Source organism: Amblyomma americanum, chromosome 5, assembly GCF_052857255.1.
Source record: "Amblyomma americanum isolate KBUSLIRL-KWMA chromosome 5, ASM5285725v1, whole genome shotgun sequence".
Lineage (NCBI taxonomy): Eukaryota > Metazoa > Arthropoda > Arachnida > Ixodida > Ixodidae > Amblyomma > Amblyomma americanum.
In genome coordinates, this window is record NC_135501.1 from 119,486,566 (window position 1) to 119,506,498 (window position 19,933).

Below are 19,933 nucleotides of genomic sequence, written 5' to 3' on the forward strand. Positions count from 1 at the left end.
TACCCATTTACATGCTTTTGTACTCTTTCATTTTCTTTCCCATAAATTGCTGTGAATCTTCTTATTTTTCATTTCTCTGTCTCTGCTTTACTTAATCATTAATACCCCGATGATACACCCAAATAGCCCCATAAGACATTCTGAAATATATAAATAAACTAGCGGCTTTACGTACACAGATAACCATTTATAAAAAGACCGGGTTATGTAAAGCCCTATTTTATTTTCAAGAGACGTCCGTCGAATAGTTTACGAGATCAGTGACACACGTTAAGACAAGTGTCAATTAGTTGCGCGCGTAATGCGCTGCTGGTGAGAGGTATTAAGGAAAAAATAATGTTCACTTGACGTTGAAAGTAGAAAGTCTTTGGTGGTTGCTCTTTTTGTTGTTTGGAATTTCGATGATCCGTGTCCCAGTCTGGCTGTCGCGAAAGCACGGACACCTGGGTGCTTCATACGAAACGGGGGCTCCCATTCAGCATCCTTGGTGCTCCTGTAGGCAAACAAGGCAAAACGAGAGGTGTTTCAAAGCAGCTCACGGAAAGGTCAAAAACGACATTTTAAAATCTACCGAAGCCTTCTTACGATCAGCACAGCAAAGACGGGGGATTATCAGGTAACTTAACACGCGTTATCATGTTCCGCGCTGCCAAATAGAATTGCAGCCTAAGACGTTGCATACATTGCTTCTAGCCTTTAATGTGGACGTAAAGAATTTCCGCGCACAAATCTTCCAGTTGCAACGAGGCTTCCCATGAGCTGGTTCGAAGTCTCTACCACCGAGCAGCTCCATAAGGGCTTTACCTCGATAACCACGGAAGAGAAAAGCGACTAATATATTATCAATAAGTAACTCAGCACTACAGGCAACACCGCAAGCAACTTCCCCCGCCCAGTGTGAAGCTTAACAATCAGCAAGCCGGGACGTGGACACTTCAAACAGGCGTCTACCCGCACCCAATACTAATTAAACATATTATCCCGAAAATTTCGGATGACGAATGTAAAAAATATGAAGCGAGAGGGATCCTCGATTATATTATTTTGGAGCGCACACAATCCCCACGCAGGGCAAATAAAATACGTAGTAGAGACGCCTGGGAGACCTTGCTGCGTAGCCCAGTCCATGACCACCAGCTCCTCGCTGTCCGGCTGGCTGAAGAGGCCGCCGGGATTCAAGGAATCGAGGCAAGCATCTAACGCGGCGCTCTGTCTACTCCAATCCCTCCTGGCCCTCATCTCTCGACTGAGAGGGAGAGCCGGAGGGTAGGAAGAGGTCGTCTTTTTCTGTTGAACAATAAACCCTTTCACTCACTCACTCGCAAAACACACCCATGATAATCCCGCGCCATTTTGCTAGGTGCTACCGAATAGACTACGAGAACAGCACTGCGATATTGCTCGCTACATAGCACTGCGAACATGTAAGAATTTTCGAGCCATAGCTGTTCCGTGATAATTGAGCACGTTGGCTTACGTAGGCCGTCCACAAGACATCAAACTGCCTCCACAGTTTTCTTTTACAGCGACAGGTGTTAAGCAGCGGCACCATGGTTTCGCTGCGCAGTGATAGTGGTTGAAACCGGTTCAAACTGAAGGTAGTTTCTCCTGGAACCACGCCGAGGGTGGTTGTCATAGAATTACTAGAGCGGAGGAATGCGTAACCGCAGATGGCTACCACCGGAACATTCCGCAGTGTGGTTACAGTGGAAGGAGGACGCTATGGCGTAGCCGCCACGGTGGCTGAGTGGTTATGGCGCTCGGCTGCTGGCCCAAAAGACGCGGGTTCGATCCGGCCGCGGCGGTCGAATTTCTATCGAAGAGAAATTCTACAGGCCCGTGTACCGTGCCATGTTAAAGAACCCCAGGTGGTCGAAACTTCCGGAGCCCTTCACTGCGGCGTCCTACATAGCCTGAGTCACTTTGGGACGTTAAACCCTCAGAAACCAAACGAAACTGGAGGACGCTATGGCAGGAGCATAGGAAAACGCAATCAGAAGATGGTTACTGAAGAAGGACGAAGATATAGCGAGAGAGTAGGAATGAGTAACGTCTGGAGCTAAGTTATCGTGGGAGCAGCACAGAATAGCGAGAGCACACGAATGTGAAGGCGCAGGGTGCTGACCACGGGGACCATCCGTATATTGGTTACCGTGAAAGGAAGAGCATAGCGAGATTGGTCAATTAAACAATCAGAGGGCGGTTACCGTGGAAAGATAAGGATATGGCGAGAGCGTATTGAGACGCAACCAAAGGGCAGTTGCCACGGGAGCCCGCCGGGTCGTTGTTAATGTGAAAGAAGCAGAGCTACCATAGGAGGAGGAGCGTATGGCGAGTGCGATGAGCAAGCAACCAGAGGGCGACCGTAACGGAAGCCAAACGGAGAGGGGTTACCGTGCAAGTATATAGGGTGCAGAGTATGGCGACAGGACACAAATGCGTGGTCAGAAGGTGGTAACCGTGGAAGCAGAAGTGTAGGCCGAGAGCCTAAGAAAGCGCAAATGGGGGGCTGTTGCCACGGGAACCGCGTGGATGGTAGTTAACACGGAACTAGAATGAGTAGAAGTACCGAGTGCGAGAAACGAGCAACCTGAGGGTGGCTGCCACGGAAACCATTCAAAGAGTAGTTACGGTAACGGCAGGAAGCAGAGTATGGTGAAAGGGGAAGTAGACGTGTATGCTGAGGGTCTAAAAAACCATTAAATTGGGTTGGTTGCCAAAGAACAACCAAAAAGGTACTAAATGTCGAAAGAAGAGCACATCGTTGCTGTTGGAGGAGCGTATGTCGAGTGCGAGGGATCAGAAACCGGAGGGTGGCTGCCCCGGGAACCACCAGAATACAGAAGGAAATTGAAACTGTTAAGTGTCACCTTCAAAAGTTACATTTATGCGCTTCCGGGCGGCCCGGGTAATATGCCACAGCAATCGTGCTTTGCACTCTGAGGAGCCAACTGGACAGGCTTTGTTTCATTAGTGTCGTCACGTAGCTCCCAAGCGAGTCTCTCAGCTCTACTGTGGTGGTGTCCTGGTCACAAAAACAGATGATACAGTTATTGAGTTTACAAATAACTACGTCTCTCTTTCTGCTGCCACTGTGCTCATCTATAAACTGCCGTGGCCTCTAGTGTGACGTCAGCGAGCCGTGGACCAGGATTAGCTGCCTAGCTGAAAGAGGCGCCGACTACAAAAGGAACCGCGCCTCACAGCTGATCCGTCACTTGGCAGCAGCGGCTGTGCCAACCGGTTCACTAAATCTGCGCATCTTATACACAGGACAACACCGCTTTTCCCGGTGGCTTTGGGCCTGCATCTTCGGCGGATCACCGTTGCAAGTGCCGCATCTCTTCGACTGTCGCACGTTTCGCCGCTCTTCTTAAACTGCCGTGGCCTCCAGTGTGACTTCAGCGAGCCGTGGGCCAGGATTGGCTGTCTAGCTGAAGAGGCGCCGACTCCAACAGTTATTTGGCAGCAGCGGCTGTGCCGACCGGTTCACTAAATCTGCGCATCTAATACACAGGACATCACCGCCTTTCCCGGTGGCTTTGGGCGTGCATCTTCGGCGGATCACCGTTGCAAGTGCCGCATCTCTTCGACTATCGCACGTTTCGCCGCTCATCTATAAACTGCCGTGGCCTCCAGTGTGACGTCCGCGAGCCGTGGTGCAGGATTTGCTACCTAGCTGAAAGAGGCGCCGGCTACAAAAGGAACTGCGCCTCACAGCTGTTCGTGACTAGGCGGCAGCGGCTGTGCCAACCGGTTCACTAAATCTGCGCATCTAATACACAGGACATCACCGCCTTTCCCGGTGGCTTTGGGCCTGCATCTTCGACGGATCACCGTTGCAAGTGCCGCATCTCTTCGACTATCGCACGTTTCGCCACTCATCTATAAACTGCCGTGGCCTCCAGTGTGACGTCAGCGACCTGTGGACCAGGACTGGCTACCTAGCTGAGAGAGGCGCCGACTACAGCAGGAACTGCGCCTCACAGCTGATCATCACTTGGAAGCAGCGGCTGTACCGACCGATTCACTAAATCTGCGCATCTTTTACACAGGTGTGTGCAACATTTGTAGCCAATTTTTAATTTTTTCCCTGCCGCTGCTGCCAAGCTCTTGTACAAGTGTTTGCTGAACTGCTAAAAGTGTTTGCTGAACTGCTAATTTCAAATGCCTTCTGCAGAGACAAAACTATTAAAAGATTTTAAACAGGAAATGCGAGATATGCGCAGTGCACTAGAGAAAGAGCTTCGAAAGCAATTTAAATACCTAAAAAAATTCGTAGATTTCTTTATTGGACAGTTTGATGCTATGCATGAGCGCTGTGCAAAATTAAAAAAGAAAAACTCAGCGCTAAAGAAAGAAAATGCCGCACTATCACAGGAATGCAAAGTACTGAAACAACAACTTTCTGTCCTTGATGACCGGGTGACAAACCAAGAACAGTACTCAAGGAACCGGAACATTTAGATTAAAGGCGTTCCAGTCAGCGACGACGAGAAACTACCTTCAATCTTGAGCAAACTAGGAGACGTCATAAGTGAACCCATTTCTGATTCCGATATAGACATGTGCGATCGTGTACCAAGGAAAGACAAAGGATGCCCTAACATTGCATTTCCGTCTCGTGCGAAACGGGAAGCGGTGATTGAAAAAGCCAAGAAAAATCAAATTTTAACCTCAGATTTTGGTTACCGGAGTGCTGATGGTTCAAGTTCTCCCCCGGTGTTTATTAATGAACACCTTTGCACCGCCTTGAAAAAATTTCTTTGGCAAATTGTTGAGCGAAAGAAGTAAAAAAAAAGGAAGTATTCGTGAACAAAGGGCGCAAAATTTTCTCGCGCAAAACTAACAGTTCGAATGTACTGCGCATATCTTGCGTTGCGGACATTGATAAGATGAAATGAGGATCTAGGAATCCGAGCATTTTGTCAACCGCCATTCACATCGATGGCTGATAACTCGCTGAACCCTGTGGATGTTACTAAAATTTATCATAAAAAGCCGTGCACATCTGCCTCTTAAACACTCAGTCAGCACGCAATACGTATGATGAGTTGTGTGCCTTGTTTTCATGTTTGGCTTTCCATTTGATGTTATTATGCTTTGTGAATCATGGTACTTAATCGAACAAGAAGTAATACAGATCCCGGGTTACACAATACACTACTTAAATTGCTCAGTCAAGAACGGTGGAGGAGTACTTTTCATGGCCAGAGAAAGTTTTGAGAGTGATAAAATGGACGACCTTTCGGCGATAATACCGGACTTTCAAATTTTGACTCTCATTCATAACAAAAGCAAATTTTATGTGTTATATCGCCCTCCAGGCGGGAACGTGGCAACGTTTTTTACATATATGGAAAACTTCTTATCCTGGATAAATGAAAACAGTTATGAAGTCGTCTTGGGCGGCAATATAAATATTAACATGTTGAACGAAACGCAGCTACGTACTGATCACTCTACTATTGGAAGCTAATGCATGTTTTAACACAATTACCACTCCAACTAGCATTAGCAACTATTGTGAAAGTTTGCACGATGTTTTCATTACGAACATTGAATGTCGAACCATTAAACTCCCGAGCACTCGGCGCTTATATTAGCGATCATTTGCCAGTATTTATTCTCTTGCAATCGTATGTTTCGGGTAAACAGCCGAAGCAGTGTCCCCCTTTGACTATTCAAGATACTAATCCAGCTACATTTGAGGAGTTCCGCACAAAAATATCAAAAATAAATTAGCTGGAGGAGTACAATCAGTCTGACGTAGATGTCGCGTATCAGTCATTTCTGTGCCTTTTCAAAAAGGCTTACTCGCAATATTTTCACACTAAAACACTGAAGCCTGAAAAAGCTAGAAAACCTTGGATAACCAGTGCACTTCTGAAACTAATCAAACCAAAAGATACCCTAATCAAACGTTTTTTGGACACAACAGACACGTACCATCTACCCGAATTTTAAAAAATTCGCAATAAGTTAACTGCTACTCTAAGACAAGCCAAGAAAGATTCCCTTCATAGGTTGTTTAATCCTGAAGCTATAAAGCGAACGGATATCACGTGGCGAAACCTTAGCACAGTGCTTAACATTAGACGTCAGCATTCGGAAGGCGTACGATAATTGATTTTTAATGGGGAACTTTCATCAGGCATGCCTTTAGCAAACGCTTTTAATAATTATTTTGTGTTCCTTGTGAATAGTTTGCACGATCCACGATCCGCAGAGTACCTCAATTCCAGAAATTGTGACAGTGCTTCTCTTCATCCAACTAACGCCGAAGAAACGTTCTCCGCTCTGCGAAACAGTAAAAGCTGCGATATTGATGACCTACAAATACGCCCCGTAAAACACGTTTCTGATCTGATATGCCCACTTATTGAGCATATGCATAATTTGTGCTTTGTAAACGGTATATTTCTTAAGCGCATGCAAATCGCAAAGGTTACAGTGCTCTTCAAAGCCGGTGATAAAAGAAAACCTGTCTAACTACCGACCAATACCCATTTGCCTGTATTTTCAAAATGCCTAGAAAAATTAATAACACTGAGAAGAGCACTTTCTGCGAAAAACACAATATTATTACTGATTTTCAGTTCGGTTATCGAAAGGGTCGCTCGACAGAGTTAGCTCTACAAACACAAAAGGAACTAATACTACAAGCATTAGAGCGAAATTTAGTGACACTAGGCGTTTTCATCGGTTTTTCAAAGGCCTTTGACACAATCACATCACTCTGCTGCCAAAACTTGAAATTTACTGTTCCAGGGGCCCATTCCTTGGCTTAATCAAAAGCTATCTGCAGTTCAGGTGTCAGAGGATTTCAATAAATAACTGTATTTCAGACAACTTACCCATTGTTTCTGGTGTACCTCAAGGAAGCGTTCTTGGACTTTTGTTATTTAATAATTACGTTAACGACATAATAAATATTGGCACCACTGCTCAATTCATCGCGCTTATGACACTAGTCTCTCTTTTACTTTACTTCTGGTTGTGCAAGGGACCTGTTGGCTCTTGCGAACGCTGCTTTAAGTGAATTTAATCGATGGATTTCATTGAACTGACTGTCTATAAATAAAAACAAGACAAAGGGATTTCAACCTAAAATTAAAAATGTCCACATTGACGGCCATTTCCAAATGGGTTCCTTGATTATCAACCTTGTACCATGAATTAAATGCCTCGAGGTCGTATTTAAAAAAAAAACCTATTTTTCAATCTTTATACAGACTCAGTTGCTAACAAAGTCGCTCGTGTTGTGGAAATACTAGCGAAACTTCGATTTTTTCTTTCCCTGAGTGTGAAAAAACTGCTTTATAACTCTCTGTTCCTGTCCCATCTGAATTACTGCCATTTAGTTGGGGAAACACCACGATGTCTAACATCCCAAAACTTTTTCTATTGCAGAAGAAACCAGTGCGCGCTGTCGCCAATTCTTCATATGACGCACATATGCAGCCTCTTTTCAGCGGCCTTAACTTACAACCGGTCACCTCTATATATTGTAGTATTTTCCTCAAATGTTTCACTACTGCCAAAAAAACAAAACAAAAAATTATTTGAGCATTTCTCTCTATTGGCAATGAATTCTAACATTTACAACACACGTCACAGAGAAACATGGTACGTTCCTAAAGCGCGCACTAACTACGGTCACCAAATGTTACGCCACACACTGCCATCTTTGTTAAACTCATTAGAAACTCAATAGACACCTCTTTCCTTTGCTGTGGTATATACTGACTACGTGGATGCTTAACCAATTTTCTTTTCTTGTAAATAACTTATTATTTAGTGACTTGAATTACTTTAGGGCTGTATTATTTGTATCTTTTTATACCATACGCTTGCTGTAATTTAATTCCTTGCAGTATTCTATCGTTGATTTTTTTTACCCGTATGTATTTACGTTATAGAATGTTGACTAATGCTTATTTTTCGTTTATCCATTATTGTACCTCTTTGTTCTCTCTATTGTGTACAATGCAATTTCTGTAGGGGGCCAAGCCGAATTCATTCGGCTTGGCCCCTTACAGAAATGGCACTATACACTCATTCATTTGGCTTTTTGTCTATAGTCCCGTTATCTGTACATGTATAGATGCCAATAAACTTGAATTAAGGTTGATGTTCACGGAGCGCGCTAGCTGTCTACGATTTTACCCTGCTTTCTGAGGATGAGTGCGGGGCAATAAGTGATCCTTTAACCTTGGGTCCATTGAAAGAGCTAATTGACCGATTGCCACTTTCGAAAGCCCCAGGGCCTGACTACCTACCAGAGGAATTTTTTAAGACATTAAAATCTGCTTTAGCCCCTGTCCTTCTGCATGACTTTCATACCAGTATTGATGTGGGAGTTTTTCCATTGTCATTTACCAGAAGTCATATTGTCTTAATACCAAAAAACTGATGATCAGGAAAAGTACGATTTGTAGATGTTACAGACCTGTAACGCTTTATAATTTTGTTCTCTAAGATTTTCGCTAAAGTACTCTGATATGGCCTATATCTTGCAGTGTCTACTTTCATTTGACCTCATCGAATATGTGGCTTGAGGGGACGGACAGCAGAGTCTAATTTACGTGCTGCACGCACGGTGTTGCAGTATTGTAGTGACACTATGAACTAGCACTACTGCAAACTGACCCGGCAAACGCACTCGATCGAGTGCGCCATTCGTTTCTTTTTCTCTTTTAAATCGCGTCAATGCTGGTTCAATTCTTTCTTTTGGGATACGCCTTTGTTAGAAAACTGTTTCACGTGCTTGAGTGCAAATGACTGTCTCTCGCAACCAGTCGGCATTCAGTCCTCTATGAAACGAAATGCCCACAGTCCCCGCTCCTGTTCGCACTATCTTGTAGCACTTTGCATAAGTGTTATTAACAGTAGAGCCATCAGTGGTTTCCGTGTTATGGGTCACGGTCTGAAGGTATTAGCTTATGCAGGCGACCTCGCGTTTTTCTGCACTGATAAGCCAATTATTCATGAGATTATTCGGTTAACGCGGGAGTTTTGGTTCAGTGTCAGCCTGTCAGGAGCTCGAATTAATCCTTCTAGGAGTTGTGGCCTCTCGGTTTGGAATATGCGATCGACACCTGCTGAGTATTCTGTTATACAATAGATATGTGGGCCACCCAAGTACCTTGGCGTCCCATTGAACACCTAAATGTAAAGCGCACATTACTGGAAAGACCGTGCGCCAACACTTCAGCGCTATTCCATGACTTTTGTCGTCCATAGTGTCTCGATTCATGTCAGTACGACCGCGTGTTATCTGTTTCTCGCCACTAAAATTTGTTATATACGCCACATTATTCTTTGCAGAAGACTCTATATCCAGCGTTTTAACAGAGTTTTCACCACTTTTATATTGGATTCGTCTTTTGAATCTATGAGGCGTGATAAGCTTTCCCGGCCAGTAAGGGCTGGCGGCCTTGGTTTAGTCTACTTGTATGCCCGACATATAGTTTCAAGTTTCATGTTTTTCTGCGACGATACACACCCAATAGTGCGTGCATTCATGCAAAACGATTTAGTTTGTTTGATTGAACCTCGTCGTGTCCACTAATGCTTCTGATCACCCGTTTTTGTTGGGCTTAAAGGATGAGTTGTATTTCACTCTCCGTTTCCCGCTTTCTAGTTTCAATGTCTCAATCCTCGGTTCCTGTTTTCAGTGTCGAAGAAACGGTTGTACAATGATTAAATCTGTATGCTCTTCCCTCGGCCCGTGTACCGATATATGTATTTTGGTTTACGGGGAGATGACGTACTGAAAAGAGTACGTAAATGCTCCTCTCGCTGTGTATCAACATTTTTCTATAAGCTCTATAGCGAGACATTGCCCATTAAAACCTGGTTAGAGGTTAGAGAAAAAGGAAGCGTTTGTGTCTTTGGTAAATTGACGCCTTTCTGATGCTTCAGGAATATGGGGTATTGTTTCACAAATTGCAAAATGCAATCCTCTTCTGGCATATCTTGCAAAGTACATTGAAAAAAAAAAAGAAAATTTGACAACGCATTTTGTACGATATCTCTCTGCACTGCCATTTTCTGATGAACCGTTACACATGTTGAACCCTTACACATGTTTTTTCTGATCACCGCAGCTGTGGCTTAATGGCTTGAGCATCTGCCTCGCATGCGGGAGGTGCGGGGTTCGATCCCCAGTGCCGCCGGGTACCCACCAGTGATACACTGGGTACAAGCTTCCCCTGGCCTGGTGCTTTGCTTATTCAGACTTAAATGCTTGGGAAATGGCTCGGTGACCCCACCATGAGAAATCGCAAATCGAAATCGCGTGGGACCTGTTGGGTTAGGTGAACGACTAAATGTGGAGGCCCATTATGCCTGCGCACCTAGTTTGTCAGAGCCCACCTCGTCCACGAGCGCTTGTGTGTCGCTTCATTCCAAGTATTCAATTTGATGTGTTACAATAGCTTGATCACACCACCCTGAAATTGCCTCTTTTCCCGCGGTAAGCACACAGCTTACCATTTGCTTCTTACCCTCAGAATTGTAGACACTAACGTAGCGAAGTTTCAAACCCAATGTGAACGTCTCGCTGCAGCTTCCCGGCAGCTCACCTCCTCGCCTCTGATTTATATACTGTAACAGTGTGTCTCCCCCTCGTTCGACAAGGAACGAGCCTGAGCTACACTGGGGAAAGCACGTCTAATATAAAGGTTATCGTCAAGACCAAACTGCGAATAGAACTCACGTCCGTCGCGCCGCAGTTTGGGAATTAACGGCGCTTTCACCTCCTTCTAATCCCAACGCCACCAGCAGAAAGAGGACAACCAGCAGGCTGCACGCAAGCAGCCCCACGCCAATCAGCAACGTCACCATCCGGCCCTCTCCCCAGGGGAAGACGGATCTTGGTCGTCGGGTGTCGGTGTATACCGTCTTCCCACTTGCCTCGTTGGTGCTGCGGCTGGTCAGGCCACTGTAGGGTCTTCCAGCGCCGGACGCGTTACCACCAGAGTTAAGTGGTCCAGCGGCACCTGTCACGTTTAATCCGGAGTGGCAGACGGCCCAGCCATTGACATACGAATTCTTGCGCTATAAAACCAACAATAAAAATTCTTGAGCTGTTGACCTATTGGCAGCGCCGATTTAGATTACAAAAAGTGTACGGTAGGAAACTGTGATGACGATGAGCGTTGAGAGTTTTTAAATAATAATAATTTTAATTTATTGCAAAAAACCGCTATGGCACAGTAAGGTTGATGGTTTAGGGGTGTTTAACGTCCCAAACACACTCAGGCTATGAGGGACGCCGTATTGAAGGGCGCCTAAAATTTAGATCACGTGATGTTCTTCAACGCGCACTGATATCGCATAGCACACGGGCCTCCATAAATTCGCCTCCATCGAAATGCGATCGCCGCAGCGGGGATCGAGCCCGCGTCTTACGGGTCAGTAGCCGAGCACAATAACCAGTTAGCAACCGCGGCGGCTCCCATGGCAGAATTTGTTTTTGTCTACACATGGTGGGGTGAAATACCAATTTTCTAAATATGTCAACAGAGGGAAGCGCTTTTTAACTGGGGAACCAACTCGTTGCTCCGACCAAATGGCGGCGGTATGCTTCAGATAAAGGCTGCCAAGCAACACCTTAAGCCTTGCCAAGTGTTTCAGTGATATTGATTCCTGCGCTCGCTCATTCAGATACAAAAGCGCCCTACATGCAATATTAATGACGCTAAATTCGCCTGAAAGAAAGAAATCAGTCCAATGCATAGCAGGCTTACAGAAGCTCGAGTAGATTCGCAAGTACGGAACTGCGCACAAGGCGCCATTAAGGGTTAACAAAATTGTTACCACTATCCCTGCTCACTGCCAGCATCGCGAAACGTCAAAACATTGCTTCGATCGGAATTAGAATTCTCATTAAGGACAGTATTAACCGCAGCTGCAGATACGTACTTTTAGAAACGCGTCTGAATGCAGTCAGAGAGATACCAAGATCGCCTCTTCTTCGTATCGTACTAAGTACAGCGCTAAAATATTACTCATAGAGCTGCTTAATCATGACGCAAACAATCAATGAGCGAAAGATTCAATGACCGCCGCGCGGACACAGAAAAAAGCGTCCCAAAGGCAGTTTCGGAACATTTTAATAAACGTAGCCGCCGCGGTGGTTCAGTGGTCACTGGTTGCAATGCTCGACTGCTGACCTGAAGACGCGGGTCAATACCGCCCGCGGCGGTCGCAGTTCGATGAAGGCGAAATTCTAGAAGCCCGTGTACGGTGCGATGCGAGTGTACGTTAAAAATTCCCAGGCAGTCAAAATTATTCGGAGCCCTTCACTACTGCATTCCTCAAAGGTGAGTCGCTTTGGGACGTTAAACCCCATACAACAACAACATCTTAATCAGCAGGGTCATAACTTCGATTAACTGAAATTAATTCTCCTGTGAGGCTTCAAATCTCCAAGAGGCAGAAATCACAGAGGCATTTCTAATCCGGAAATTTAAAACTTTACGACAACAGAGGATGAGCATCGGCAAAGGAAACTTATTAGACCTCTAAGGTATATTCCAGCACTCACGTAATGCTTTATTTACAAGTGCCTTGCACCTGGCCACAGATACATGATGCTACAAGAGAAGGTTCACGCTCCCATTCCCAGCACTCTTCCCATATGACACCCTCACCGATACTTCCTCCACGGAGCGAAGGCCCTATTTAACCCCGGCCAATCTTGCACGTTCTGCCCTGACCAAGACAAGTGCTCTCTGTCGAAACGCTGGATAAGCGCACTGAGGCTCCCCCTTAGCCCTTGTTATCTTTGTCTTGTTTGTCAGGAATCCCACTTTGCTTCCCATTCTCTACCATATGACCTTATTAGAGCCATTGCCACTTCGTTCCCGTCTTTCACCCTGGTTTTGTTTTTGGACATTTTTTTTTACTTCCTCCGATGCTTATGCGGTCCCGAAAGTTGTTCAGGCAACGACGCAGTCACCAATGTTAGAAAGCACCTTGTGACACACTGGACCCAACTTTGAGGAAATTACTTCCCAAGCTAAGTGTTCTTCCTTTCTCTCCCGTTTTTTTCTTTCTTTACAGTTTTTAAAACTCTTCGGAGCTTTGAAACCGAGAGAAGCATTCAATTGGCACCGAATAAAAACTTTTTTTTCAAGAGTTAGGCTCAAATGAACACACAACACTTGTCTCGTCACCCATGGGGTTTACCCTCACACTTTAGCATTGGATCTAACCGCTCCGACATTTAAGCCAGATTGCATTCGTGACTCCTTCGCTGTACTGTCTTCTTCGAGAACTGGGCACAGCGCCCCTTAACGCACCTGGTTGCGGCTGCGGACGAATCGATGCAGCGACGGCTTCCTTCACGCCGGATTCGTTGGGCGCGTTTTGTTTCACACCTCCCACGTAGTCTGTTTCTGTGTCTGTCCCAGCGCAGACTGTGGGCCGCGGTCGCTGGTCGGTCGATGCACGTCGGCATCCACAGAAGGCAGACTTCGCTGTGTGGGAAAAAAGGAACAATTGTTTTCCCGTGCATTACATTTTTTCCTATCGCTTCCACTTCTTTGCGCCGCAAACGAAAACAGCAGATCGAGGCCAGCAACATACCAGTTGTGGAGTCGAGATCTGGACGGAGGGTTGCAGGAAAAAAAATAAACTCGGGAGGTAATCCTCACGTGACAGTTTTGACTCTCAGTTAAAAAAAAAAAAACTTAGGGAGAGAATCGACCCCTCATGATAGGTGACGGCGTGTTAAATTAGCAAGGGTTGGGTCTCGAGGGGGCCGATTCTGTTGTTCCCAGGCAAAGAAAGAAGGCAGGAAAAAGTTTCACTGGAGCTCGGCTTACGGAGGCCGGCCGAATGACATAACGCTCCTTGCCGAATGTTCTTTCCTCCATGTACTGTGGAATGAATAGATGAGATGATTTTTAAGTGCGTAGGGTAACCAAAACTAAATCTGAAGCGGGAAACGAGACCACCTCGATCTTCGCTGAAAAAGGGAAATGCAATACAAGTGAAGCACAGCATGCAACAGACCTGACACATCGAGTTTAATAACCGTAGAAAATTGATGCGGGACACAACACTGATAATGGCAGAACGGGCATCATGAAGGTGTTCATGCTCATTTCAATGATGCTTAAGTCGAGGCTCGCAATGCTTTCCTACACAAGCGTAAAAAGTTGATTGCGTCACATTTATTCCCAGCTGCGCAATTTCATTGCCCTTTAGAGGAATTACTGAATTATTCACGTTGGAAGACAACAAAGCGCTGTTCAATTTAACATAAAAAGCAGACTTTCAGGGACTTTCGACCCGCATGGGCACCATATTGAAGAAAGTAAGCCTGCTATAGGGCATTCGGTGCATCCTTGTTTCTTCACTTTGATCATTGTTCAAGGAGTGCCTTCGTTGCATATTTGATCCGAAAATACTCGTAGAATGTTTAACACGCTTCCACAAAAATTGAGTTTCCAAGAAAAGATCTTTACAAACGACCGGGATTGGGAAAATTGAACCAAACGAGGCTTAAACGCTATCGTCGATCGCTCTACAGCTCTTACAAAAGCGAACAGGCAGACTGACGGGTCGAAGTTCGCGTGTTCCATAATCATACTCGCCTACGGAGTTGCGACACTCCGATGTAGCGGTAGCCTTCCGCGGCAGAGCATCCCTGGAGACAGGGAATAGCCGGATCATCAGAGGCTTCGTCCGCGAGGGTGCCGGCTTCCTCACAGCGCTGGTGGTCGCGACAAGCTGGACAGAATAACCGGAAAGAATAAAACATCTGGAGGGAGGAATTCTTGCCTACCAGACATAACTAATGCATTTAACTATGATTCGAACCAGTAACCACCACTACTGCACACAGTCTCAGTAAAACTCTAAAAGTAGTGGAAAAACGTTATTATGGGATAATTAGGCGAGCGAGACAGTCGAATACTTCCGTCAATTTGTGGCCCCTTGATGTTCATAAACAGCAAGATAGATGGCGCAAGGATACCAGCTGCACTGTTTCAAATGGCTGACATAACTGGAGCGCGCAGCATTAAAAAAATTTCGCCAATAAAAAGTATCTGTACATTACTTTGCTTGATCTAAATTAACACCAGCCCCCAAAAGTAGAAAGTGAACAAGCATTAAAGCGGCGACCCCAGTGTGGTTTAGGCCACCGCAGTTCCATGCGTAGCTGCCAATTTGCTGCGGGAAGTATCACTTTTATTTTGCGACACACTTCAGGAGGAGTGGCATAGTGAAACAGAAGGCAACACGGAATCGTTAGCGCCTGTTAGAATCAGACGGAAGTGGTACATGGAGGGTACAGGTTCTTTTTAGCAGCACAGTGGCACTGCCCTTTCAACCTAGCACTGCATACTTCAGACGAGTATCTGTGCCGCAGCAGTTCTCTTGTAAGAGAATAGTTGAGAAAAAAATGCAAAACCTGATGGTGCAAGGACATATGGTTTGGTTCATGCGGGTTTAACGTCCAAAAGCCACTCAGGCTATGAGAGACGCCGTAGTGAAGGGTCCGGGAATATCGACCACCGGGGGATCTTTAACGTGCACTGACATAGCACAGAACACGGGCTTCTTGACTTCCACCTCCAACGAATTTTGACCGCCGCGGCCGGGATCGAACCCGCGTCTTTCGGTTACAGTCAGGCATTTCCTTCCCGGGGGTTAGTTATAATTGTTATCTTTTTCGCATTTATTGAAAGCACGTCATGCAAAATACAAAGCAGGCAACCATCGCGCAACAATATGGCGGTCAGATCGCGTCACGGCCGCAGTAGCGAGACAATCCTGTTGTTTTGAAAATCCGGTAATGACCCCTGCATCAGGGGTGGCGGAACGGACTTCTGTCACCGCCCCTCGACGCACCTATCAGAGTCGGAGGGTGCGCTGTCTCCTTCCCACCTCCCTTTGCTCAGGGTCTTTTGGCCCCGCGAGCACCGCTCAGTTGGAGCTATTATTTTCGAGCCTCCCAACAATATGGCAGTTGCAGAGATACAGGGCTGCCTCGTAGCAGACTCCTGCCGCCCGCCAAACCTCATAGCCGTTACGGTTTATAGTAGCCGCACAGACACCACAGTCTTCAATATAGAAAGTTATGAAATCCCTATAACAGAGAGAGGCAAGCAGGGAGACGCGATCTCTTCCGTACTGTTCACCGCATGTTTACAGGAGGTATTCAGAGTTCTAGGTTGGGAAGAATTGAGGAGAACACTTAACGAAGAATGCGTAGGCAATTTCTGATTCGCTCATGATACTGCACCCCCCAATAACTCATGGGATGAATTCAGAAGCATGATCGATTACCCAGACTGGCAAAGCAAAGCGGTGGGTCTAAAAATAATATCCAGAAAACATGTTCAAGAGTCTCAGAACAACAGTTTAGGATGCGCAGCGAAGCGTTGGAAGGGATAAGGGCATACATCTACTCAGGCCACGTAGTGAACACAGACTCGGATCATGATAGTGAAATGACTTGGATAATAAGAATGGGGTGAATGGCATTTGACAGGTAATCTCATATCATGATTGGCAGTTTTCCAGTCTTCCTCAAGAGGAATGTATACAACAACAGCATATTACTGGTACACATATACGTGATAGAAACATGGAGCTAACAAAAAGGTTTCAACTCAAATTGAGGAGAGCTAACAGAACTAAGGAGAATGACAGGTGTTAAGGAACAAGAAGAGGGCAAAGTTATTGAGAAAACAAACGCGGGTTAGTGACATCCCAGTCAAAATCAAGAGGAAAAAATGGGCTTTGCGAGGGCATGTAATGCGAAGACAAGATAACCGATGGTCGTTAAGGGTAATAGAATTGATTCAAAGAGAAGGCAAGCGTAGCAGGGGGGAAAGTCAGGCGGGCGCATGACATTAGGGAGTGTTCGGTTATACGGTGGCAGCAGCTGGCACAGGACAGGCTATAGTGGAGAGATTGGAGAAGCCTTTGTCCTGCAGAGGGCGATTTAGGCTTATAAGCGTGATGATTAAGATGGTCCTTTTTTTTTTTTGCTTCACACTAATTTTTGCTCATACAAGACGCGTCATGTTGGGTTGCGCGGTGGTTAAGAAAACTTCGCTTGTGTACCGTTGATTAGATAAGGATAGACTAAGTATTTTAGTTTCGCGAATGAAACTGCTCTATTTCCATTGATGGCAGCCAATAATACTGTCAGATATTTCACTCAGGAAGATACCCAGAATTTGGAAAGCACTTGCAAAATAGTGCTAACTTCCAACAGCCTGGCACCGAAGTCTATGCTACTTTTTTTCGTAAAGAAAAGAAAGTGAATCCGGGCAGCAAACTTTAAGCGAACATTTTTTCGGCATATGCGGTAGCCTCCGTAGCCACCAAACTGAAGCCCCGCAACAAGTTTGCGCCATGATGGCGTTAATGCTAATGTGGCTCAATCCGGTACACTGTGCCTTAAGGAGGAACTGAAGAACACTAATATTTTTGTTTGTTTGCTCAAACTCCAGCGCAATTCTCTTTCGGTGCTTTACATGGACTGCGCTCAGCCTCCCCTGCTTCTCGAGTTAAACAGTGCGGTCAGCGTTCCTTGCTGCTATCCCTGTTTGAGGCGCCTTCGCACTCGTCCGCTCTTCGCGACGTGTTTCTGCCGCCTTCCCACTTTCGTCAAAGCCACCGTTGGTGACGTACAGGTGTGTCCTACCTATAGCCCTTGTCTCGCACAGGTAAATTCCACGGCCCCGGTGGCAGCCTGACAGCGCGCATTTGGGAGCGCATACTGAACTAATGAAAGATGAGGACGACGACAATTTACATCGCGCAGCGATGGCTCGAAGCTGCTCTGTTTACGCCTCCACTGTTTCGAATCCCTCCTGAGATGACAAGCAACACAACTTATTTCGTGTGGCCTGGAAACAAACCTTTATATCTCACCGTGTGTGACCAGGTGACTGTATTCGCCCCGCTCGCATCCAGCACGTTCGGCGGCAGCGTCGTTGCAGCCGAAGTGCTTGGACCCAGCTGACTGTGGACGCTGAAACCAGCCACTACGCCCTCCTTGGAAGGAGCGGTGGGTTTCTCCTCGGACCACTTGGATCCCCCCGCCTGTATCGGCTCAAGGTTGACTGGCGGCGCCGTGGCACGACCAGCGCGAGCCACAGGTCCGCCAGACGTTTCACGAAAAGAGCGACTCCGGAAGCCAGTCTTCAAACGGGCTGCTCCCGGCCGGTCTCTTCCGGGAGCTGTGGCCGCTCTCATGTTGGCTGCAGAATTCGAACTCGCTGCATCCAGCAAAGAGAACCGTACCGTTCCGCACAAGCTGAAGACAATAGTCTTCTCATGATAAAGTGAACGTCACTGGGAATAGAGTTTGTTGCAAACGCCTAAACAAGAAAAGCAACAGTGTCGACACCAAAGTTACTAGATTACATAATTTAGTAGCGTTAGTGGCAGAAAGACGATAGAACTAGAGTGCGCTAAACATTTCGAGAACTTTTTTTATATTCAGCTAGGTAGTTTTACCGAACTCGATTCGTTGACAGAAAATACGTAGTAGCATACGGCTATCACGCAGCGCTATAAAGATTCCAAAAGATGGCTCAGAACCAAAGCAGACATATGCGCTTTAGCGTATATGAGCGCAAATATGCTCCTAAAGGGAGGATAGTGGAGGCATGCAGCTCAGAGAAGTAGTTCGCGAAGTTTAGTAAAACATTATTAATACTAAATGCTGAAATGGCCGCAACATGGTTTGCTCTATTGGGCTTTCATATCCGAAAGCGATTGGGGCTATCAGAGACGCTGAACCACAACATGCGTTGGACAGGTGGCTAAAAGGTGCATCCTCATGAAAATGACTGCACCCTATGCAGATGTGATTCTTATGAAAAATATATTGGCAGGCCTCGGAATAAAGCAAGCAAGCCGGAACACTAAATAAAGAAATGCTCACAAGGAACTGCGTACGGAGCTCGGAAGCTATAATGCCTGGCATAAGCTGTACATACGTATACGCATGCATGAGCTGCTTGTGCGAAACTAAATTATACAGACTACGAACCAGCCTGCCTCACGACGCGTAGCATATTCACAAATGGTCTGACGCAACAAGGATAATTTGCAAAAGACACAATCGCGCAATAACAGTGCGTCTTACCTGGCAGCTGACCGAATACCCCAGCGAAGGCAGCTGGCTTAACCTCTTCTTCACTGTCATAACTGTCACTAGCAGAAAAAGAAATGTGCAGACCACATGGCTCCAGTAGAGGGATGTCAGTGGTGGTGACAGCAGGAAGCGCTTTTGCTGAGAAACCTACGATTGCGGAAAAAAGTGAAGAAGCAGAGAAGAACGAATAACTATTTTTTTATTACTCATGACATCTCATCTTTTTCTACTTTGCCATAGGGTTCCGAATCCAATATCACCTGTTACGCTGGACCGCCTGGAGGCGTAGAGATAACTTGAGGCTTTAAAAATTAATGCATTACAGAAAACACGGTTCAAAGCCACTTACGAGTTCAAGACGAAGAATGACGTTGTTCCGCAGCCCACACGGGTTCCTTCATCACAGTGTGGCAGAGAAGAGTGGGTTAAATTTATGGCGCAATCGCTGCGTGTAGATTAATAGCACGCTTTCTTCCTACGGGCGCTCTGTTGCATCAGGAGGTGAGGAGCCTAGCATGGGATTCAATGAGCTTGTGATAAAAATGCGAAAGAAAGCAACTCTCAGTGAAACAAAAAAAAGCCAAAAAATTGTAAAATTTTAGAGGAAATTGATCACGTAATCGTTTTATTGAAGAGATAACTTTACATGATGTAGAAGAAACAAACGCATGCCCCTGCGATCTACAGCGACCGGTAATGTAGAGAATCTTCTTAGAGCTGCTAGTTTTTCAATTCCATGACGTGGCACTTGATTGTTGTGTAGCGACAAGACGTAGCACGTTCATTACGCGT

At 45.9% G+C, this 19,933-nt stretch overlaps 1 protein-coding gene across 1 annotated transcript; it reads right to left on the minus strand.

The window, feature by feature from the left end:
• Positions 1-223: 223 nt before the first annotated feature.
• Positions 224-19,192, minus strand: LOC144132625 (uncharacterized). The gene is made up of 6 exons (XM_077665156.1): positions 19,133-19,192; positions 17,911-18,257; positions 14,613-14,748; positions 13,314-13,490; positions 10,724-11,006; positions 224-493 (listed from the first exon to the last, which is right to left on the minus strand). Exons 2-6 carry the CDS (start codon positions 18,232-18,234, stop codon positions 283-285), a joined length of 1,131 nt encoding a protein of 376 aa, XP_077521282.1. The 5' UTR covers positions 18,235-18,257; positions 19,133-19,192; the 3' UTR covers positions 224-282.
• Positions 19,193-19,933: the final 741 nt, after the last annotated feature.

Bases quoted from the DNA above. Each gene is read 5' to 3' on its own strand.
- LOC144132625 (XM_077665156.1), bottom strand. From the start codon at position 18,234: ATGAGAGCGGCCACAGCTCCCGGAAGAGACCGGCCGGGAGCAGCCCGT. The intron at 13,491-14,612 runs GCGAGTATGATT...TTTCCCACACAG, and splicing joins GGAGTGTCGCAACTCCGTAG to CGAAGTCTGCCTTCTGTGGA. The intron at 494-10,723 runs GTGAGTTCTATT...GTTTGCCTACAG, and splicing joins CAAACTGCGGCGCGACGGAC to GAGCACCAAGGATGCTGAAT.